The sequence below is a fragment of the Solenopsis invicta genome, chromosome 11, assembly GCF_016802725.1.
Source record: "Solenopsis invicta isolate M01_SB chromosome 11, UNIL_Sinv_3.0, whole genome shotgun sequence".
In the NCBI taxonomy this organism is placed as follows: domain Eukaryota; kingdom Metazoa; phylum Arthropoda; class Insecta; order Hymenoptera; family Formicidae; genus Solenopsis; species Solenopsis invicta.
This window is the reverse complement of record NC_052674.1, coordinates 6,967,986-6,993,373: the sequence shown is the minus strand read 5'-3', so window position 1 is coordinate 6,993,373 and position 25,388 is coordinate 6,967,986. Positions and strand designations below refer to the sequence as shown.

Here is a 25,388-nt window from a genome sequence, read left to right as displayed (position 1 = left end):
TTTTTTAATAAAAATATTGATGTAATTTTTATAATAACTGCAAGTATATGTGGCATAAATGCGATAAATCTAAAATATTCTACAATAAATCTTTTTTTATAAAAAAAATTTAATAAGAATTTAATATAAAATTGTATGATTACATTATTATCAGCTAAATTGATAAAAAGTTAACATTAGTTGTACTTGACTTTTTTTAAGTGTTGTTAGCACGCACAAGGTGAAATCTGTTAAATTTTTGTCTAAATTACTCATTTCTCATTTACCTCATATTTTTGCCACTACACTACTTGTTGCTTAAATTAAATAAAAATATGAAATATTAATAAGATATGATTTAGGTGACTGGTACACATTTAGCAACCTCTCTCTTATTTCATGAATATCATAGTATTGTAGTAAAGTAAGAAAATTTTCTCTTTTCATAGATATCTTACAAAATTTCTAATTCAAATATTAGTTGTGCGATTAAGCACAATTAATTTTTAGGAACGTTTGTGAAATTACAATATACTAATCTTATTGAAATAAATATTTCTCAGTCTTACAAAACTAATGTGAGGTACTACTCCCTTTGATCGAATTAAGTGAGTCAAAGCTAGTGCTACCGGTCTCGTAACGCTAACGTCACTTAAACGATAGAGTCACAGCAGCCAGGCGATTCGCCGGGTCAGAGAGCCGCCTAAAATGGTTATTATGTCGGCCGATTGCGTTCGCAGCCCTAGTAATATTAACGTCAATTCGAACGTAAGAGGGTGGCCATCGACGCGCTGTTTCCTACTGATGAGTCACTTTGAGCGAGCGCCTACCGGCGATGATGGACGCTGCTAGATAGTCATCGCGCGTATCGTACGAATTACGAGCAGGAGGATCTGCGTGTACAGATCGAGAGATCGATAAAGCTATCTTCTAAAGGCACACTTAATTCTATCAGCGATACCGCATCGCCTTGTTTAATCCTTTTCAGAATATAACGACTTTTCCATAAAAAATATTTATATTAATCAGCAAGAACATGAAATTGTAATTGCTAGCTATCTTAACACAATCTTGTCGTAATAAAAAGGTTATATTGTTCTCATTAAATTTTTGTAATTATAGGTTGCGCGATCTCGCAATCTTTGACAATTTCTAAAATAATATAATTACAAGATTGATCGCGAGTTGCCTGTAACGTGTAATGGCTCTTTTTAAAATAAAACGTCGAAACAAAATATTGAGGAACTAACCATCGAGACAAACTTAACTGCGCATAATTATGAAAGATTCGTATGTATACGTGCATGTAAAATTACCATACATCAGAGTTACCCGTAAATATTTTCTCGAGCGAAGGTACAGCCTGAAGTACACCTGACTGACGTTAATTGTGCATAATTTGCCGCTTGGCCTTCGCCCGGACCATTTTAATGAAACGCGTATTATACATTACGTATATGCGCGTCTTAGGGTTCGATTTGGTATACGCATACGAATGAACGGGTCGGACAATTCGCTGAAACCGTTCTCACTCGTCGAGATGTCATTTCTGTCGAGTTCATCGAAATTGTTTCAGCGAGACACAAAGAAATTTATCGAGCCAATTTGACGATTTTAAGACAGACCGGTTAGTCGTTCTTGACATTTAAGATGCATACATCGTACAAAAAATAGAATTGCAATATGTTGACACCAAATTTTTGTGTTCTTTGCTGGTTTTTATTATCCATTTATTCTAACATATTCTTCGTCGCGTTATATTTGGTAAACGTTATTTTAAATAAAATTGTTATTTTACGGGCGATAAAAACAGCGGCGGGCAAACGCGCGGAAGACAAGTAGGACGGGCAAATATATGACGCGCAATCGTCGGGAACGCTAGTGCACGGCGATCCTTTCGCCGGCAGAAAAAAATAGCCAGAGTTAAAATATTTAAAGACCCGCGCGGTTTAAATACTTCCCCGTCACAGCGGAGGCATTAATAACTAGAACGAAGTGGTTGAATTATCCCTCTGCTCCGTGTTTACCCCATCTCACCCTCTCTTTCCGTCGCGCGCTCTCGGCACGCCGAAAGCGCCGCGGAAAAAAGCGTCATTTGCAGAACGCGGATGACATTTTAATCGCGGGCGCGAGCGGTGCCCGGGCTCCTTCTCGTTGCACGAAAAAAAATATGGCCACCGTTTTCAGCAGGGGGGAAAGAGAGGGTCGGCGGACGGCGAAGGGCGGATGGGCAAAGGGGGTAACAACAGGCCGCTGCCGCCGCCGCCGCCGCCGCCGCCGCCGCCGCCGCCGCCGCCGCCGCCCGGCGCTTCGAATTTCGACGGCCGCACGGACACGGACGGCAGAGCAGTTTGGCGGTCTGCGGGGTCGGCCGAAATGGCCGGAAGCCCCGGGTGTTTGTAAGTTTCGGCTAATAGAAAAAAATGACGAGGTGCCGGGGCACCTACCCCGTGTCCATTTCCAGCCATTATTTTTATTCCGGTGCGTTTTACCGGAATGGCCGCTCGGCCGAGCCGCATGCACCGCCATCTATATACGGGCACGATGGAATAGTCTCTCTCATCCTCTCGCTCTCTCATTCTCGAAATTCACCCTCTCCCGACTCGCCGCTCTTACGCGCGACTCTCGTCCGCGCTTCCAACTCTTCTTCCTCTATCTCTCTCCTCTCTCTTTTTTTTAGCCCTTTTCACTTGCTCGCTCCCTCGCTCGCTCGCTCTCTCGTTTGCTCGCACGCTCGCTCGCTCGCGGCCGTTCCACCACGGATTTACACACTTTTTTCGGCCGGCAACTGTCTGTCATTAGGCGCAGCACGTGGATCGACGTACGAGCGAAGCCGCGCGACGGGGATAGGGTGACGGGGTAGCGCAGGGCATGACAGCGAGTCGGGGGTGGAGAGACCGGTTGTGCCCGGGAAGCGCGTTTAACAAGGACAGATAGTGATTTAATTTTAAAAAATTGACGAAACGACGCTCTAGCTACGGGCCAGAGTGGGGCCCAACCGTTTCTCTCTCGCGATTGTGCAGGCGATCCGCGCGTGTATATGTACGCGCTTCTGCATATATGTGTCGGGGGGGCATTGATTAACTTTCGACAATGTCAAATCGCCGGCAACGCTGCCCTCGCCGACGTTCACCGCGGCGTGGTGAGGCGTTGCAACTGCGTTTTTTAACTCATTTGTCTGCATTTTCGGCGCCGTTCGCGCCCCGACGGGGAACCGGACTGCCGTAGCACCCCACGACCGGTTCGAATAACGCGGACAAATTACTACGACGCTACTGCATTCGAACTGTGTCGAGGATAAGCGATCGCCGGCACCGCGCGATTTCGGGTCAGGGTAATGGCCGATGATTTTGCAGATTCCGAGAGAAGCGATGCTCGGGGGAATCGTCCAATTGACGATGCGTAGATTTATATGCGGCTCTCTTTTTTTTGTACAGGGATATTGCGTGCTCGGATCCGAAAAGAATCGATGCGCGACAGTTTTGACACGTATAATACGCGGAGGAAGCGTTTTTTATAATCCTCATAATTCTCATAAGTCTGAAGAGCAACGGAAGTGTGAATGAGAGAAATGAAAGTGTATTCTATCGTTTGCACGGGCGTGAAGGATAAACGATATTCATATAACGTATAGAGGTGTGTATGAAGGAAAGTGACTCATTTATGTAATAAATTATTACGGGTACCGCTGGCTGTGGCTGTATCGCTTGAAACCCTGTGACAGAGGGAATCTAAAAACCAGGAAGTTTTCGTGAAACGATGTATAGCAACGACTAATGAATTAACGCGCGTGCGGTGGGTTCGCTTTGAAAAAGACCAGCGGCAGCTTTCACGTTACTGCCAGCGGTACGAAAAAAGCACAATGTTGAATTATACGACGGCCAGAGGGCCGCCTCGCGGCGGCTTTTAATGCTAATTTAATTATTTAAGCTTTTTATAAGTCAATTAACAGACGCTTCGTGTTGCACCGTTGTGGCGCGCATAAGCACCTGTACGAAAGTTTTACCGTCCGAGCTCGATGTCCATCGAATTCCTCGTTACAATGTGATCAAACGCACATTTCTTTATTAACTTTTCTCTACTCCCGCGGAGCTAATTATAATCTACCGTTAATTTATTGTTATCCGATTGTATTATATATTAGCTTTGACAACGAGTTATTAAGTAACACGTACGATCGCGAAATATGTAGTTCTATTAATTATAATTAGTGTTGATCATACGCATCCCTTAAAATATCTTCGCACTGCGCTTGAGCACTCGGATCACTTCTCTTCTTCCATTACGCGCCTCAACGTTCCTCACGTTTCACTTACGGAGCTGGTTTTTCCCTCCTCGGCCGCGCCACCACGTTTCGCAAGATCCCCACGCACGATGCATTGCATTATAATAAGTTATTAAGTCCAGCTGTAAGAGGGTGGCGCGGGAGAAGGTGAAGGCGCAGTGGTTCGCAGCGTTCGTTAGTGGAAGGCCAGTGGTACGTGTAGAGCGACCGCGCGAAAGGGAAGGGGGTCCGAGGATGATTAAACCCCCCCGAGACGGTAATTTTTCATGTCCGATCATAAATTACCGGGCTGCACTGCCTCCGCATGCGAGAGACCAGTGTGTTACGAGTTACGAGAAAAATTTCAGCCGGTATTATAATTAGCTATGTTAATTATGCATTAATTTATTATCCAGCGCCGCGCGACGTTTTAATTATAATCTTGCCAGGGCCGCGGGGGCAGCTTGAAAAGTAGTTTGGTAGTTTCGAGTCGGCGCACTCGCCCTTCTACCTACTTCGGGTTCTCCTTCTTCGTCCGTCGTCGTCGTCGTCGTCGTCATCGTCGTCGTCGTCGTCGTCGTCGTCGTCGTCATCGTCGTCGTCGTCGTCGTCGTCATCGTCGTCGTCGTCGTCGTTGCCACCACCGCCGTCGTCGACGTCGTCTTTACTCCCGTCGTTTTCGCTCTTCTCGACCTCTTTCTTTCTTTTTCACGGCGACCGCGCAAAAATAATTTCATTCCAAAGCGCGGAGTTAATTAGGTTTCTTCGAGATCCTCGGCCGCTTCGCTGACTTGCCGAGGTTACGAAGGAAAGAGTATTATTCTCGACCATCGTCGCTTTATTTTGTCAACTGTGCAACTTTGGCAACGAAATATCAAGCCCGAGATTTGCCCTCGTTTTTATCTAGAGGAGTGACTTTTGAAACTTTTTTTAACTACACTATCGAGAGTTGATCATCTTCGTCGAAACACGACGGCGTAATTGATCCCCTTGGGGCCTTTTTCTGCGAGAGTCGACTTATTAATTTTTATCGGCATATCATCGTAAATTGTTATAAATGTCGAGTGCGCTGCAATGTTGCTAACGACAAAATCTGTATCAGATTTATTTCGTTTTATATACATATATATGTGTGATTGCAAAAAAAAATTGCCTCTCAAACGAACAATGTCTCGCCAGAAATTACATATTGCATTTATATTCAGAGCTATCTTCAACAACTGATCATTTTGTTAGCAAAAACAAGCTTGTTCGATATACATTCGGCCTTTTTTCTTTACGCATGTATTTTTTTTCAGGCGTCAGAAGCATTCGAGGGCTTTCAATTACGGTAAAATGCGCGGCGCGGGACGGTTTCACGGGGAGCAGTGCAAATTGGATTGCGCCGTACATAAGTATTCAACAAATGAAAATTGATTCTGACGCGTTGCCATTAATAACCGCGAGGCGCATTGCGACCGTCATTTAATGAATGCAAGAACGCCGAAACCGGCGGAGTACTGTAGTGTATTTGTCATATTAGAGAAGTCAGGATAGACACCGCCCGTTAAAAGCACTTTACTGTTTCGCTAATTCCATTTATTAATACAATAATATGGTTTGGCCACTATTTAAATTCGGTCCAACGAGACACGGCCGCCGCCGGTTCCTCTATCAACCGAATTTCCACGATACCCGTTTTAATCCTGTTTTTCAAAGTAAACATCAATACCCAAAGTGCTTTCATAACGTTTACGCGTTTATCAGGCGCGGATACATATGATCGATCCGATAGATTGAATAATGCCTCCGATATAACGCTGTACGATTAACCGCCGCGCGTGTACGGCATTTGTATCTTGTTTAACTAATCTGATACGCATAACGCGAAAATATGTGGCAGCCAATGCGATTTTTCATCGCGATTCTAGATTTCCTCCTTTTTCTTAGTCTCTTTCAGAATCTGAGCTTTCTCTCACCATATGTCGTGAGCATCGTTGAAACGCACCATGTTGTTCATCAAAATATTTATTTTTTTTTCGAAGAACTGATATATAGGTCTCTTTTTCTCTTTCCGTAAAACAAATATGCTACTTCAATATAATATATAACAATTTATATTACACTGGGACACTTTTCACTTTACGAAGACGTTTTACAAAACTCTGTTTTTCAAAATTATTATATATACAATAACGTAATGAGTGGTAGCATATTTATCAAACTGATGAACGTGTAACAATGTATGATTTTTTTTAATTTAGTAATATCTCTAATTATTTTATATATTCTCAGTTGTTTATTAATATTATGTTCGGTAGACTTGCCATTATACATATAACAGGCTGACTATCTATGATGTAAAAAATAATTAAAGTGAAAGAAAAATTTACGTTATATTTTATTCATTCATACACGATGTGCACATTCTGCGCGATACACGTGCATATAACAGAGCGTCGCTTCATCTGCCGATATACGCTTACTGATTTACACAAAAGCACAATACGGCGTGCTGTAGGCTGTACAATTACGTTTACGTGTTTTTCCTATATAATATTTTTTTTATGAACTTTGTTTCACGCAGGTTAGAAATTACACAAGTGATGCAAAGAGAAAATTTGACACTTTTTTTTTAATTGTCTTTGAACAAGAAAACGCACTCTAACTCAGCTAAAATAGATAAATCGAGTAGAAAACGCGAAGGAAAATGATAATTAATACTATTATAGTTGGATAATGTCTCTTCACACGCAAAAGTAATTTTTTTATCGCGCGTGAAAAATGGCTTAGAAGATGAGAAAATAGTCGATCGTGCAAACCGGGATTCTTTGTGCGGTCGATACGAGGCACCGCGGCGAACCACGTGCGGTTTCTTCCTGGTTTACCGGCTATTTTTCGCGGCGTAGCGCGCGCGGCATGGGCGAACGCACCGCAGATACGCGCGATATTTAATTTTCGTCCGTTCCTGGCCCGTATTAACCGGATGCCTCAGTACTCGAAGCGACGTGAATCCGATTTGCGCCGAGTATCACGACAAAGCGCATCCCCGGGGGCAAGCTCGGACGAAGCGGCGCAGAACTCGTCGGGGATAATAACGATTTGAGTAGACGGGACATAATGCTAATTCGCAATTTGCAATTCTTTTTACGCGTCTGCCTTCGCCCCCGCTCCGCGCCGGCCGCCTCGACCGGCAGTCCGCGGACGGGACGGGACGGGACGGGACGGGATGGGACGGGACGGGACGGGACTTCCATTGGATTTCTTACTAACTATAACACCCGTACGACGCCTCTTGATTACAAATTGCTTATTATGCCGGTCGGGGGCCCGCGCTTCGTACCGATATTCGGTGGCCCTGCCCGTAATTTTCGATGCATAATTTATGGTCGATTTAATGAGCCGCGAAAAAGGAGTAAAGGGCCGCGGGGATTATTTTTAATTATCCGAAGGAGGCAGAGAAGAGCTGGACAGGCTCTCTGCTTGCTCCTCTTGCCTTTCCTCCTCCGCTTCCACCTCCCTTCTTCTTCTTCTCGTTTCTTCTCGCTTCTCCCCAGTTCCCCGCGTTCTCCCTTTCGTTCGATAATACTTTATCGCCTGATGCCTTCTAGAGTTATACTAATTACGCGTAATATAATCAAGACGAGGTGCGAGCGAGAGATTGAGGGGTGGAACGCGGGGGATGAAGTTTGAAAGATGAAACTGTTGGTTATATGATCGGCAAAAATATAGGTACGCCGTTCGATCGTTCCGGGTACATTATCAACGCGCAAATTCGATATAAAATGTAATATGTAAAGGATAAATTACATGTGATTTATGTCCCTGTTGTAATATACCGCAAATAAAGTGAGTTAAATTCCAGCGTTTTCATCCGCTATGTACCAAAGTTTTGATATTGCATTATGTAAACTCATTCCGATAAATACAATTGTCGCTATAACGCACTATGGTGTTATTGTGGATATTTCTTACTCGCCATCGTATGGGATAATGTAAAATTCTGATCAGCCGATATTTAATTCAAGGCGTTGAGCAATTTGAATAAAATTTTAACGCTCTTTTTCCGTTCGTCAAAGTGTTGTATATGTAATATAATCGTATTCCGAAAGAGAGAACATTTTTCGATAGATGAGACTTGAAATTCCTGTGTACGGCACAGCAAAGTTAAAAAGTTATATAATTGTTTTGCGAAACGCGCGTTCCAGCTGGCTCCCCGCGTAAAGAAATCGGTGCGACGTCGACAATCCGCAAACCGGCATCAACGGCATCGCGTGGTGCGTCCTCGCGCCGTCGCGGCCGTCGTCGAAATGCCGTCACACGGCCCGGGGCTCCGATCATTTTTACTTTTTTTTTTTTTTTTTTCATCGACGTTACTGCACTTCTATTTTCATTCCGCCTCACGTTCCGGCGCGGAGGCCCGCTCGTGGTGGACGAGAAAAAATGCAGCCCCCGAACACGATTGATAGGTACAAGCACACGAGCGCAGCTACCACGGACGTGTGTTACTCTGCGTACAACGCTTCGCGCGCGCTCGGATCGCAACGCGCGGAAGGTGACAGAAAGAGAGTACCGACAGAAAGAGAATAGGAAGCGAAATAGCGATGGATCACGGGGAAAAAGAGAGAGAAAGAGAGAGAGAGAGGAGAAAAAAGAAAGAGAAAAGCGGAGGAAGAGAGAGGAAGAGAGAGAAATGCAACGCGTAACGCGCGCGTTTTCGTCCATGCAACACGCGCGCGCATCGGTCCGCCACCGCCGTCGCTGCCGCCGCGCCGCCGGTGGGACGTTGCTCCTGCAGACTACGTAGTGTCGGAGCTGTTTTAATGCCAAATGTGTTTGTCCCAATGCATCAACCACTTCTGTCCCGATCCAAAGCCCTCGCACCACCGGCCTCGTGGCCTGGTACGCTCCGCGCAGCCACCTCTGTCCAACTCTCGCGCTCTTTTTCTCTTCCTCTCTTTGTCTCTCTATCTCTCACCATATCCGCACTATCTATTCGCTTCCCTCTCGCACTACTTTTGGACCAAAGCGTGTACGTGTACGTGCATGTATGCGTGCGTGCTTGCGTGCGTGCATGCGTGCGTGCGTGCGTGCGTATGGACGCGCGCGGGCGTGCGCATCGTGAAAGAGGACCGCATGTCCGGCCGTACGGCCGTGGAGATGAGAGTAACCGGCATCGGTCTGCACGTATCTCACCCACCGACCACCCTCCCCCCTTGATTCTTCCTCCTCACCCTCCTCGCGGCAACGCCGGTCTGCGTGCTTTTTTAATGCTAAATGTAGCCTTTTGTTTGTGCGGGTGTATGGGAGATTCGGGCGAGAGGCGGTCGCCCGGCCAGCGCTTTTTTCAAATGCTAAACGCGCGCTTCGTACCCACCCATACCGTGTGCCCGTGCTACATGGCATCTACAGGGTTGCCCGGAACAAGTTAGCGAACAAGACAGCTGCGTGGACCGGTGACCGGTGTCACCCGTCCGGACACTCGCCGAGATGGAGAACGCTTCGACGTTGTAGAGTGCCAGGAATCTTGTAGCGTTTCTACTCGAACCGATTTGTATCCCGCTTGTTTCCAGGTCATATTTACGAATCATTAATAGCTATTTGCATCGAGCTATAAATTACTTGCATATCGCGTGCACATTTACGAGAGGCAAAAAGGACAAAAAAAGAGAGAAGATAAACATTCGCGAATCATCCCCTATTAAAATGATTGTTAAACAAATAAAATTCCCTATTATAGAACTGTATGATTTCGAAAGAACGAAAACACGTTTTAAATATACAATCTCAGTCAATTAATTTTAGAACACTTTATTTCAAATTATTTCAATAAACTGATAGCGGTTAATTATGTTTTCAGTTATAAAGTAATTCGCTAAGTGACACATTATTCAATCTTTGATAGCTCTACATATTACATTCGTTCCGTTGCAATACGGCTTCTGATTTATAAGTTATAAGAGACGTTGCATAAGAATGTAAATGATAGGATTAATTTTCTATATCGTGTTTTCCATAGTCTGAGTCGAGATAATGTTGACGATACATCATTCCTCTGCAGTTTGCCCACGAAAGTAAAAATATGAAATCCGAAACGAAAATCGAAAGAAAAGAGAAGCGGGCTCTCGCCCCTAGGGCTGCACTTAACGTGCCAAAAAAAGCCCCGGCACTACAAGGGTTAATTTTTCCACGGGGTTTCCTCGCTGGCCGTGGCGCCGCATGACCGCGTCGAAATTTCCTTCAAACGAACCGGTCGGTCCGACGAGTCGGTCGCTGTTGTATCGAGGAGCCACCGGGTACGTGAAAAGCTATAATGCCACCGAAGCAGCGAGGAGCCGGGGCGCTGTGTGGGTCTGTTTTTCGCACACCGACCGGCCATTCTTTTGTGCCGCCCGTTATTGGTATTGGTCAGTGCCCGTTTCATCCGCGACGTGGCGCCAGTATGTGAGGGTGTAATATTTTTTACTCTTTCCGAACGCCCTCGTACCCCTTCGTGCCCGCCCCCGCCGATCGAGCGAACCCCGGCGCCCCTTACCCCCGAGCAAGCACCCTCGCCGAACCGTCGCATTCGTATGCGTGGGTTCGATGGGTATTGATATATTATTCCCAATAGTTCGCTCGCTTTCTCTTTCCCTCCGACCACCTTGCCTCTCCTCTCTCCCTCGAACCCGCGCGCATCTCCTCCCCCGCCCTCGCGCCACCACCGCTTTTTTTTTTTGGCTGGCGCTCCGCGTTTTTTTCAATTATAATTCTTTTTCGTATCCAATCAATCATTAGTATTTCCATTGTCCTTCGGTATTTTCATTTGGCGTCGCACTCGGAGCGAGATGAAACGACGCGGGGGGTGGTTTGTTCCAGTGGCGCTTCCTCCTCCCCCCCGATCACTGTTTCTCTGTCTATTGCCCGTTCACGACGCTGTTCCCATCCGCCGCGTCAGACGGCGTCCCCCTTGTTCCCCGCGATGTGTGTATGCCGCTGGTATAACGATGGCGTCGCCAGCGACGATTCGTTAATGCGATTGAATATTAATTCTCACTTTGTCGACGCCTCTCCTCCACTTTTCCGGGATTTTTTTCCCTCGCGGGATAGTCGGCCGCGTCTGCCAGACGAACACCGCGGGTGACGTACATCCGTCAGCGCTGACACATCTCATTGACGGCTGAAATAATAGATGGCTTGCCTTCCGTCGTATCAGCGCGCGTTAACGATGTATATAATCCTTTTCCTCTATACCGACTATGCCACCGTTCCCGGGGAGGGGGGGTAGTCACGTCAAACCCGCGTTAAGAATCGGAGCAAATGTTTGCATCGATTTTCATAAAGGAAAACATTTTCAGCTGTTTGCTATAGTTGCTTGATAATTTCTTCCACTCGCATTTTTAACTGGCCTGCGCTCAAATGAACATAGTGCTTTACATGATAACTGTAAAATCGTCAAATTATAACATGACAGTATATATACAGTAGTAATGTTTTAGATAAACTTCATCGCATATACATTATTTCTATTTCAATATCTTCACATGTACGAGCTTCGTGTAAATCATATTTACAATATCAGTTCTCGTTTATCAGTAATGTTATGTCCAGCGAATGTATTATTGTAAAAAGTATCGTAATACACATACAATGGAAATTCGCATGTGCAACAAGTACTGGCGGCACGCGGGAACGCCAATTTTCCATCTTCGACTCCTCGAGATTTGTAATCAACCCCGAGGTAAGTGTCCGCTCAAACAGCGAGTATAACGACTTGAAAAGTGTAACAGACTGTTTCCAACGCGGTCTCGCGTTATCAGCGGCCGCTTTAGCACCTGAAAATTGCCTCGCGCTTTTTCCACGCGCGACGCACTTAATAAAACATGCTCGCTTCTCCTGCTCTCCGGACCCCTCGCACCTGTCCTTCTTCCACTCGGCGAGTCCCCTCTCTCATTCACACCATTGCCACCAGCACGCCGCCACCCCGCGAATGTATACGCGCCTGTACACACACACACACACACACACACACACGCTTTACGTTCCCGTTCTGTTTTCCTTTCTCTTCCTCTTCCTTTCTCTTGGTCACGCTTCAACACCTTTCCCTCATCCTCGTTCCTCTTTCGAGTTTTGTGGTAAACGAGTCTCTTTATCTTCCTTTCTTCCTCCCTTTCTTCCTGTGTCCCCTACGGTTTTTTCTCCCTCTTTCTCTCTCTGTCGCTGGGCGCAATCCCCCGACCTCACTCCATCCCACCCTACTCGAGGTTGCTACCGCTGTTGCTTCTTTCTCTAACGGATATACTACTTCCCACTAGGGCTAGCACAGTATCTCTTATTCGCTCCCTCAGTACCACACTCTCCGGCGAAACTCCCGACCGCTTCGGAGACAGCCAAATAAATGTCTCTCGGGCTACTTGCACCGACACTTCTCCGCTACGCTTAGCTAATTCGGCACCGTGTACCGTACAAAACTTTGTAACTGAGGTTTACAAAGAATGTTTGGAAATTGGCCAATTAATTGCGAGATTTAATTTTGTCTTTCATTTCTTTTCTAGAACAATAACAATGTTGCAATACATTAAATATAGATATAAACTGCAATGTAGTAAACTGCAATGTAGAATTTACGTTTTCGATTTAAATTACGTTTTAAAATTGAGCTAAGTATTGTTGTTTCCGTCGAGAAATTGATTTACCTATATAGTTGCAAAAAAAAAGAGCCAGTCGTAATCAAAGATATCTCTAAAGGACGTTTCTAGGGCAGGACATTTTTTTACGAGATCAATCTTTGTATCAATTTCAACTTGATGTATCTAATATTATGTGGAATCGTATAATTTATTTTGACGTCACGGTAATTTCTGGTACGCTCTGGCGCGATTAATAATCGCACGAAAAACATACGCAAGATATTCTATGGATTTCAAAATGAATAAAACCTTATCATGACACGTCGCAGGCCGGCAATGCCCGATAAGCGCCGAATGAACTCGTTAATGCCGACATTCCTATTACGCTCACCAACTTTATTGGGTAAAAACGCTCTCCCTTCCGCTGTCATCGCACTCTTGTGCACGCGACAGTCGCGCACTGCGGCCGGATATACACACGTGTATACACGTGAAAGGAAGGGAATACCGCGACGTTGGCCGAGCGCGCCGTAGCGCGGTGCTCTCCCGATGGGCGTGGATAAACGAGCGGAAAAATGGCGGGGTTTGGAAATGAGATTTGCTGGTAAACCGACAATTTATCGTAGGTATCTGCGAAAGCATCTCTTGACGTTCCTCTGACCAGAGTTATAATTAATACGCTCTCGTCACAGTGCGCCCGACCAATATTCCGTCGCGCCCGCACACGTACACAGTCGGAGCCGCACCACGCGGCCGCCCCGCGTACGCGTGTACCGACGACGGCGCGCGAATCTGTGTGGTCGCGCTCGCGCACCGACGTGTAACCGGTTGTTGATTAAGTTTGAATGACTGATGCCGCAAAAACACATTAAAACTTGAATGAGTACAGATGAAAATTTAGTCGCTAGGAATCAAGAGACCGCAGAGGCAAATGGCCTGGCGGCCGCACATACGCGCGGACGGAACCTCTACCTCCTCCTCCTCCTCCTCCTCCTCTTTTTCGTCCTCCTCCTCCTCCTCCTCCTCCTCCTCCTCATCCGCCTCCACCTCCTCCCTTTACCCTTCGCGCGCCGGCACCCGACGTCGTTTTCTCTCTCTTTCGCGATCGGATGCCCATCGAAATACAACTACGCGAAAAACACTCTGCGATTGCTATATCCGCCGTCCGGAGGCACTCGCATCTGGTCGCATACCGCAACGGAAACAGCCTGTGCACTCGGTTGGCTTTCGACGATCGTTTTTTCGACCGATCGATGAGTCGGCCGACAAGATCACGTTTGGCCCGGAAGGCTGTTTCGAACTTGATTCTGGTAATAGAGAGAGAAAGAGAGAGAGAGAAAGAGAAAGAAACAGACTAGAGTTGCGATCGCGCGACTAGGTCCCTTTCTCTCTCTCTCGTCGCCATCGCTGATTCGCGGTTATCTCCTATGATTTATAGATCTTTAGCATTGCATGCCATGCATTTACATCATCTGCCGTGATGGTAAATCATGGTACCTTTAATTTCGCAATATCCGTGCATCCAACAACTTGGATTATTAAATTTATTGCATGAATCAGCATAGAGCGAACATCAATTTTTTTCAATAAAAATTAGCATCTCGCTTCTCCGCTATTCTACCTTAATTGGACTGTCAACTCCGACGTCCAAGAAGCCCGTCGTTCGACGAGCATAAGACCCTTTATTGTTCAACGTTGCGAACTCGATCATTCTTCCATTCTCGCGATAAACGTCCAAATTGGGGAAGAAGACGAGGTACGTATCGGCGGGTGCTGTAATCATGCAATCTATCACGAACGGAAGCTCCACGGATTATCATAAGACAACTGTGGAAGAACAGATTATCTCGACTGTCATCCCGTAAATACTTCAACATCAATGGAAAATCGCAGATCCACTTTAGCGTGCGCTCGCGAACGGAATGGGAATGGGGATCCATCAAGCGGCAGCTCTCTGCGACTGCAACCGTACGGCAATAGCAACGGCAGTGATTGCCGGGGAGAGACCCGCGAGATGATCGTTTCCTCAATAAAAATCGTCAACCAGATCGTAGCTCACGTACCGATACGGGACCGCACCACTCCTCGTCGGTCCAATCAGAAGTTCCCATCGCCTTAATGTATTCAAATGTAAGCGGTAGCAGTGTTTATGTCTTGACATTGCAAATTGTAGCGGCCGCGCCATAACTTATAGTAATTGCTGTGCGCCGTAGTAATTATTTATACTCGTGATATAGCGTACGGGAGTTACTCACAGTCAGAATCTATATATACACCGACATCGAGGCCCATTGTGCACGTGAATATCGAAAAGGGGCGAACAGAGTGTGATATTAAACCCGAATTTAAACGGACGAATCGGCGACTTCGATGCCTCGCGCAACGTAGGACGGTACCCCGTCACACAAGGATCGAAAAAAGAAGCTATAAAATCCGCGATCTTTTTTAATTCCATTTTTCTTGCATTAACAAAGGATGTAACAAATCTTTATTGAAAATTGCGTAGAACGTATTCCTTTGATGTTTAAAGTTGAGCAAAACATCTTAATATCGCTGTCACTAATATATATCAATTTTAATGATATTTAATCTCAGTTCTAATATACGTAATTGTACAACATATTCTATAAATAGATAAAGTAGTATCTCTCTTTTTCAGTTTTTATATGTACTTCTATTTTTTTTTCAATACGAAATGTCAATTGGAAAATGTTAGAAATTGTATTAATTTTATATTGTAATTTCCAAAGAATTAGATACATTTGTAATAACTGGATAATATTCGTAATACCATAATTTTACGAGCATTCTTTGACAATTGCGTTTGCGAATAAAAAAATTTTAATCTCAAACATGTGTGCCGCCATCTCACTGTCAATGCTCGAACTTGTACAGGATTTCAATACGTTGAAACTGGTTGTAAATAATACTACGTCACAGCGACAACTACATATTTATGACTATTTAAATCAACGAGATAAAACAAATGTTAAATTCGCAATGATTTGTTAAATCGCTCGGATTCCTCGTAAATTTTGGGTATATTTTTGTTATGCATTCCGATTGTGTAATCGACTATATTGTTTGATCACTTCTACATCAGTGACCAATAATTTGAAGTTAAAAAAGGGAGAGGGGACAAGTACGTGCGCTCTAAGAATAAGTCTAAGGGAATTTGCAAAGTTCGCGATTTCTGTCGATAAATCAGTTTAAGCATTCAGTCGATGAGAACGCGGGTGGTTTTGCGGTGTAACAGGTGGTTGAAATTCTCATTCTCCACAGCTTTTTGCTCCTTTATCGGCAAAAAAGGAAAGAATAAGTTCCAGTTTATGAATCGGAGCGCGTTTAACGCTCCTTAAAAGGGTAAAGCGCCTCCGATGGCTCTCTCAACGAGGAAAATTTCCGTGCTTTTACGAGATCGTGGAATATGGGTAGATCGTGGAATATTGGTAGAATATGTAAGAGCAGCTTTTTTACGAGATAGAATTGTAACACAATGAGATTGGTTTGCATTCTATAAATTTATTTACTTTACCGATAAATGTATATGCACACTGAGAAAAATAATCTGATTATATTAATAAAACTTGTATGATTGAATGTTTCTGGTGAAACTAGGCAGAATTTCTGGTTATTATAATAGGACTCTGGTTATTATAATCAGAACGTTTGATAGATTTTACAATATAATTTAATAATTCCTACAGATTTCTGATTCATCCATTTTTGAACAGATATATTGGTTGAATCTACTAGATTTATAAATAATGCAATAATACCCTTTTTTCAGTGTAGTACAATGTTATATCAGATATTTCTAGTCATTTTACCTTATATGTTAAATTTCCGACCTACTAACAAATATTATTGAAAAAATTTAACAATGATATATAAAACATTTGTTGTTCTAGCTTGTATGCTTGTAAAAAGGCTTAATAAAATAAGAGTTTAATTATCTAATATTCAAAATAATTATTGAAGGGATAATTATTGAATTAAAACGATGAATACTAAAAAATAAGTAATGAACATTGTGTCTTTCTCAAAGATTGTATTTCAATATTATATATTTTTTTATCACAAACTTGTTATACTATTTAACACGTTAACTGCCATGAATGATGTCGCCGCTATGATAAATTAATATCATATTAATAAAATTTATAAACATACAAATAAAATACAATTTACGATACTTAGATAATTCTACATATCATAGAGCCAATTTGGTAACAAAAATGGGAAGAAAAATGGGAAGAAAAATTGGAAAAAATTATCATAATTTTAAATCGTGGCTTTTAATTGGTCTCTTGCGGAGTACATCAAGAGTTACGTGACAGTGAACGTGTTAATTAACAATACTGACCACCGTTAAAAATCGCAGATCATTGAAAAATAGTCGTCACTCATATAATATTGATTTATGTAAAATTATAATTTATGATTAAGACACGTATTTATATAATTAATTAAATAATAACGGAAATATTTACAGGGCTATTCACACATATTACGCGTTGTGTGACAGACTTAACAAAGTATTGTTTAATCTATTTAAAGCTTATGAGTCTTTATGAAATGGCGGAGATGCAGCATAAAGATGCATCAAGTACAATCTTGTTTGGGAAATAATTTATTTCACGCTTTGGCACGAAACCATCTTACTATCGATAATTAGCTTGTTCATCTTTAAACTATTCTTTAATTATTCTATTTACTAGAATTTAAAATGCGGTATTTAACAAGAAATACGCAATATCATGTAAAAATTCTGCTCTCCTGATTATTCATGATTTCCGCAAACCGTTAGCAAATAACAAAATATGTAAAATAATATTTTCATGGCACACTCTCGCCAATTAATTGTGATTTGAAAGTTTATATTTAGAAATCAAAACATACATCTAATTTGCTTCTTTGAACTAAATATCTAAAATAATCGAAATAATTGTATAATTTCGACATATTTTTAATCTTTTATTTTTAGCAATAAAGATCACCAAGGTCTCCACATATCGCCATTAGTAGCGAAAGAACCTGCTGGACTCGCTGGAAACTTATCGGAATTTGAATTGCAGTTTTGCGGTGTCTGACAATTCTGACTTCCTGACAAATCTTGGATAGGAATTGCGGGAGATTGCTCATTTGTGCTCTTGAGCACATCGGTATTATTCATTGAAGAGGTCGAACTAGTAGGTTCTTGATATCTCGGTCTCTTATCTGAAATCGCCAAAAGCCCATCGGAATGACGTTTCCTGAGACCATCTCTCTTGAGCAGCAAACCACTCGAGGCTTGATTGTAAGTTTTGTCCGTGATCACGGAAAGCGGTTGTCGCAGACCGTGTATCGCGGTACCATTCGTATTATGAGTGGCATTGTCCAAACATTCCGCAACGTCTTTTTTAGTTGCGACATTATCATTGACGGTCTTAGATTCCAAGAATGCTATTGTGGGTGATTTTCGGTCGCTAGTTGAACTAATTTGCGGTTTCTGGGTCTCTGGCGAGGATGAGAAGCTCTTTGAAGACGCAGGACTCTGCTCGGGTAATTTGAATCGATGTTGCGGCTGATGATGGTTAGGCGTCGTCGCCTGTGGATGTTCCGAATGATGACTCTCATCGCCGTAACTCGACGTAGAAGTTGAAGGGCTTAACAGCGGGGTGTGCGGCCGATGAACCGCGGTAAAGGCCGACGATTGACCGATCCTTGCAGCTGACTCTGCAGCTGGTGAAAAGAAGGGAAAATTCGCGGAAATTCCGGCGGATTGCGGCACCAAGAATGCCAATTCGCCTGTCGGCAGTCGGCTCGGAATCAATTGAACTCCATTCGGTATCTGTATTCTCGCGCTACCGTTGTTGTTCTCATCCCCATTCTGGAAATCGCTCTGGAAACCAACCTTTACCTCCGGATAGAGACGTTCCGGCATGTAGGGCACGTACTGACTGTAGAATGGCGCCATTTGCTGGAGATGGCTCACGCAACTGTTCAAGTGTGATACCAATCGTTGCTTGATGGCAGGGTCGACGTTCTCGAGGCGGCTGATGTATCGCGATACTTCAGTAGCACATTCGGAAAATCCGGTACGGAATTTCGTTAGGACCACTGGATCGTTGGCGACGGCAGCATTCAACTGCTGTCGCTGCATCGTTTGTATATGCTTCACCGTCATTTCGAGGATATCAGCCTTCTCGAGTTTCGAATGTCTAGTCGGCTGTAACGAGCGAAAATGATAAAAGTATGAATATGAATAATTGATAATATAAAATAGGATTATGTGAATATTATTATATTATTTATCGAGTACAGTGAGATAGAAAGAAATGATTTTGAAATGATTTTGAAACCTACGTGACTTTCCAATGAAGAAGTTAGAAAGTGTAACGTGCATCGGTATGGAGAGAACTCTACGTTATCCGTGGTAGCTAGCTTGGCAGTAAAGGTAAAGGATCACATATACGGTAAAAGGGACTGCAAACGCGATTTCTTCTTATTCGAAACACAGTAACTACGACTGCCTGAGGAATTGGCTTCTTGTCAGAAGAAAGATCTTCGCGATCGCGCGCGGACATCGATTCTCTGTTGCGAAGAAATATACGATGACGCGACACGCCTATATAATTGACTTGATGTGAACTGCTACCGTAATAACAGACTAGCAACTACGGTAGCTAATGCAGCCTATTTCATAGTCAGCCTAAGGGCGCCTAAGGGCGCTTAGCTCTCACATTCTCCTAGATTTTTTATTAAACTCCGTGCAATAGATCATTAGCTCGTTTTATACAAGTCACGCGTGAATCGCTCGGGGATGTTTACCTCTCGCAAACATATTATTATGGAATAATCGATAAACAAAGAAAAATTGTACGTATATGTATTATAATAATTCGTTATTTTGATTTGTAAATTGAATTGTTAGTATATAAATAATAGTTTCTGCTCGAAGAGGAGCAGAAACGTTTGATGAATAAATTCACGGTATTTTAAGTGGAATATTCATTTGCATCTCGACAACTGCGTCTGACTCTCATATGCAATTTTTATTTCTTTTAATTTTGAATATTGGGAATCCTTGTACCAATATTTTATATAAATAATGTCGTTAAACAAAGCTACTTTGAAATAATTTGCTACTTATAAGCAATCAATTGAATCGTGGGAAACGATTCGATTCTCGAAAACATCACGGAATGGTTTTTCAGATATCCTGATGAACGTGACCTTCCCCGAATCGAGCTTATGCCGTATAAATTCCCATCAGCCCTTTAACCACCAATACCTCAATAGTAGCATGGTCCTCTTTTTCAAGGGTCCATTGTATCCTCTCAATTCTTTGAACCTTATCCTGCCGGATCATCCCGATGTTCGCATTTTTATGGTAAATTTGCCATCACCTAAAGAATGAGCGTGGGAGTCGGCAGAGGATCACGTGTACATGGAATCGTATAAATGTCTTGTAACTTGGTAAAATAGCCCTTTGACTTTGTAAGAAATACAATAAAATCGAATACGTAAAATCTGTTCATCGACACGAAAATAAATTGCAAATATGCCACAAGGATAATGTTACATGGGATGAGAAAATCACAGATATCGATTTTCCCGCGAGTGAATTTGACACTCCAGACTCAAGAGCGGAGAAGTGGCACCTGTTAAAGGACTGACAAAAAAAGAAAGTAGAGGCGTTGCGCATCTCCCCCTTTTTTCGCTGATCCGCACCATCGTCGCGGACCGGAGCTGGATCCTTAAAGATGATACGGTCAACAAAAGAGGCTGCAACCTGAGATGAGATTCTTTTTCTTTGTAATAATTATTTCCAGGTTCCCACGAACACGCGGGGGGCGTTTCGGACGAACGGGACGGACACACTGAAGCGAGCAGGTAGCGGAAGTCATCTGGACGAGAGTGAAGAGAAAGAATGGTGAGAGCGTCTTGTCTCGTTATACCTACCTGTTTGAGAAATCAACCTCAACGGATTGTATTACGTGGCAGAGAATCTTTGATACGTAAAAAGAGACAAATCTTAATCAATTGATAATCAATTTGTTCATTGTCCAAAGTTTATTTACTAATTTTCTTCTATCGCTTTACACTTTACTTGCAATATTTTTAAATTGATTTTAAAATAAGCTAGTATATTTTTCTAACTGGATGTCAAACATTCTACTATGTTTCAAATCGTTAATTTACTGAGTTAACAGTATTGAGAAATGGGAAAAGTGAAGGTACATGTAATATGTCATGTTCTTTAGAAGCTCTTTTAGAAGTTTTTTTGCCGCTTCTTTTGATCATTTCGAATACCGCTCATGGTTGCTACCTTTTGACTAACATTCCGCTAGAGGTTGACTTTCGAAAAGTAAAAGGGAAAACAGTGGAAATATTTGGTACAAAAATTTCTCCGATAACCAAAGAAATAACAACCGTGAAGCCAGTGTAAAATCCATAGAACAGAGATTGTATGGATGTACGAGGATCCAGTTCCATCTGTTTCCCACGCGGAGACATCTACAATACTAAAACAAAACCTACCCCCCACTTCCTTTCGTCCAATCCTCCAGTTTAAAACGGATCCTGTCGCAGAGGATGCCGAGAAAAAAAGGGGTCCACAGTGGACAACCTGATCAAATACATTCAATATACATCCGTTATGACAACTTCCGCTACCGACACAATGCACAGTCATTCCTATACATTTCAAAGTTTACCATAACAAAAATTACATCTTTTAAATATTAGATTGGCAGAAATACATAACTTCATTTTTTTTCGTTTAAAAAAAATGTGTGAACATTTTACACAAAAATAAAAATTAATACTTGATCACAAAAAATTAAATCTTTTCGTTCTTAGATAAAATATTACAATTAATTTGAGCATGGCCAAACAAATTCGAGAAAAAACATTAGGGAATAATACTTAAAATAATAACGTGCAAAAATGCTGCGTTTCCTGAGTGTCCTTCAGAGCATGATCAGAAGTAGCACATTTTTATGTTATCTCTCATAAAGCGGATCACGTCTCTAGATAAACAGCGAAGAAGTCACGTTTTTCTACGACATGTTTTAACACTGCACCAGCAATGTGGATCTCATAAGAACAAACAAAAATCATGCATGCACTGACTGACATGCAACCTCGTGCTATCATTTGAGTGTTTTGCTGATGTTGTTTATCATAAGCTTAAACTTGCGCCAGACTATGCGCAATTCGTGGTGATATATGCCCTTTGATTTCGTTATAAATAACCACTCTGATGACGAATGATTAGCACGAATGATAAATGACGAAAATAAATCCACGCGCGCGCGATGAATAATTCCATTTGCAAATTTCATAAAAATAACTAATTGCGAATTTCAAACTGTTTCGAATCATGAATCGTGTATAAACTGAGCGTAAGCTCCGGCCGAATAATTTAAACGCATTAAAAATATTAAGAGAGTATTCTCGCTTTTAGGTTCGATCGATTATTATTTTTTTAGGTAGTTTTTAAAAATTGAACTCTGAGAGATAAAGCAGATTAAAGAAACTTGTAAAGTTTTTATTAACGTACAAACTATTTGCAAAATTTTTAACGCGTTTCTCTCAAAACAACATTTTTCAAAATTAAATTGTTGCCGCGATAATTCATCTGGTTTTCATTTGATAGACTAAAAACTTCAGGAAATATTTATTTCTTTCTTGAAGAGAATTTTGGAGAATTACACAATAGTTTACATCCGAATTACAATCAAATAAAAATTTAATTTTTTTTTTTTTTTTGATAAAATTTCTGATAAAAAAATTTCAGGAAAATCAAATTTTTTTAAAACTTGCCATTTTTGCACAAAAATCAATGTTTTAAATTTAAATGTATTTCGGACGAGAACTATATTTATATAGATTAAAAACTTCTTTAAATTTTGTCTGTGATCATTTTTGCATTATGGTAAGATTTAAAACTTAATTTTTATATCGAAATAGCTTTAATTAATTATTTCGATTGATACCAACCCGCAGATTAAAACTCTTCTATTTCAATATAAAAAATTAAATATAACTTACATCTTTTTCACTAACGAGTATAAAATTCTTCAGCTCATCGAGATATTGATTAATTCGAGCACGTCGTCGTTTTTCCATAATAGGTTTGTTGCTCTGAAATAATTGGATTAAGATTCATCACTTATTTATGGTATATATTTTTTAAAATTATTATTGTTATAATAATCGTATTATATTTCTCTTCATTTCAAATAATCTAATGGTGTCAAGTTAATTTTTGATACAAAAAATTTCTGTGCAGCAATGAATCAATCTTATTTGATTATAAAACATTCATTACCCTCCTTAGTTCCGCTTTCGTCATTCCCGAATGTGTTTGAGGCTCGAGTTCCTCCTCGCTGCCCAACATTTTGTAATTACGATAATCCACCATTAAGTAAAGTTCTTGACCATCATAACTTCCGTGCAGGCGGGATCACACTTATTGCAATTAATTATTGAATTAATTCTCAATTCGACATCCCGATTGATTACTTGCGTGCACTCACAACGTGACAAATCAAAAGTAAACGTCCACACTAAAGAACACTTTGTTTAACAGCCAAGCATGCGAATATGATAATTATTTTCACTAAGACAAGAGACCAATGCTTAAATTAAATAAATATAACAATTTTTAGCAATCGGTCAGTTTGTCGCTCTTATATCGATGTGTGACTTTGAAATTCCAATGCGGTGTTTAGGGAAGTCCATCTTCACCGATAGACGTCCCGCTTGGGGTATCTGAGGGTAACTGTTTTCGATTTCGAAGACCGCATGCCGATGCACCCGTATAGAGTGGGGAAAAGTACGTCCCGGAGTGGGATATTGGGTACCCTAAAGGTGGGGAGGTCCTCGGCCCTCCTGAGACCTGTTGATGTGTGGGAATTCACGCCGTCTGCAGGATATACCTCGTGCAACGTAGTCGCTTATTTAATTTGGGCTACATCCTGTGAAGATAATATCGGAAGTGGTTTGGACAATTTACAACCAAGCAAGCGATATATTTATTTTCAATTGGTATAATTATATCCTTCATAGGTCTCTTATAAAAGTGTCTTGTAATCTCTATAAAATAAAAAAGTAATAAATGCACACGTTATACAATTCTTTTTTTCTTTTTTTGTTTTCCTTTTCCTCTTTTATTTTCTTTCTCCATTATTTTTATTTCGCAAAAAAGTGCGCTATGGATGTTTTCTTGTTTATACTGTAATAGTAGTATGTAAAATTCTAATGATAAAAAAATGTTACGAGCGGTTCGATCAATTTTTGCTACGACGCGAACGGTGCGACATCGATGAAAAAGGATAGATTGTTAGCGCGCATCGACTGTAGCAGCGGTAAAGCACAAAGGCGTGCAATAGAGGATCATCTGACAGAGAAGGGCAAACATTGCGTGCCGACATGTGTATGTGCGTGCGAATGCGCGCGTCATAAGTGTGGCTGGCGCGCGCAACGCGATCCGATGCACGGATGCATACGAGAGCGAGTACAGAGCCTCTCACGTGGGAATTGTTTTAAAATGTGCTGTTATTTATCTGTACAAAGCTGTCGTTGTTAACGCAGTGACATGTTCTGACGTGCTCGCTATTCGTAAAATGTGAATGCATAAAATGTGCAATACAGCTTTATTTTTCTCTCTTTTTACACACATTTTAGAGGAAGAAACTTAATTCGCGTATATCTCTTCATAAAATTACGAATTAAAAATAACGAAGTTACTTTTGGACTACGAGATTGACAATTAATGCATTAAATTTTCGTTACAATTTTCAGTGAGTGGCTTACCATAAAAAAAGAAACGGTGATGAAGATATAGAAATGTAAGAAACGATACGTCTTATTAGGAATCAAATTTGGAACTGCATGTAAGCAAATGCATAATATAGACGTAATTTAACTGGGCGATCTCTTAACGTACGATACCATTCGCTCTGTTAAAGTCAGTTACAGTTAACTGGACATGTTCTGACGTGCAAGGCAATGACCACGGCAATAAATCTTTATTGCTTAAAATTATTCTACCAAAAAACTGTTGGTCAATGCTTCACGGTTCCTTCCGGCATTTCGAGACGTTCCGAAGGTCTTCCTAAATCGTTGATTTGTTACACGTCATCGTACTACATGTTGCGTCAACCTTTTAGAACATATTTCACAGGGTACAGACACGTTTATTGTACAAGTTTATTGACAAAGATTCACCAGCTTTATTACTGCTACGTCGACGTTGACACTTCACACTCAAGTCAATTTGAAATCTACACATTTATCATCAAAATTGTACTCAAGTTGTACATACAATTTTTTTCAACGTAGAAAACGTTTATTGTTGTTATAGAAAATATACCTATTCCGGAATGAACGAATTAGTCATGCACATTGCAAATATTACATGTGAAAGAATCGTCTCTACGTTAACAGTACGCGTTATGAATCGTGAATGCATGCGGGAGATCTAGCGCGATAAATTACCCTGTTTGCAGGAGCAGCTGTGCGTTTCACGTTCAAGATGCAATGAGAGCTCTTTAGCTATGCTG

General features: G+C 41.8%; 1 protein-coding gene and 1 long non-coding RNA gene across 3 annotated transcripts in view; one reads left to right on the top strand and one right to left on the bottom strand.

Annotated features, from left to right (window-relative positions):
- The window catches only part of LOC120358992, a 107,198-nt gene extending 83,240 nt beyond the window's left edge, over positions 1-23,958 (top strand). For both annotated transcript variants that reach the window (XR_005575895.1, XR_005575894.1), the window contains 2 exons: positions 20,649-20,749; positions 23,556-23,958. This is a non-coding gene — a long non-coding RNA (uncharacterized LOC120358992). The remainder of the gene's footprint in view (positions 1-20,648; positions 20,750-23,555) is intronic.
- LOC105200336 (protein hairy) lies at positions 16,917-23,556 on the bottom strand. The gene is made up of 3 exons (XM_011167828.3): positions 23,153-23,556; positions 22,873-22,965; positions 16,917-19,042 (listed from the first exon to the last, which is right to left on the bottom strand). The coding sequence occupies exons 1-3, from the start codon at positions 23,243-23,245 to the stop codon at positions 17,828-17,830; spliced, it is 1,401 nt and encodes a 466-aa protein (XP_011166130.1). The 5' UTR covers positions 23,246-23,556; the 3' UTR covers positions 16,917-17,827.
- Positions 23,959-25,388: the final 1,430 nt, after the last annotated feature.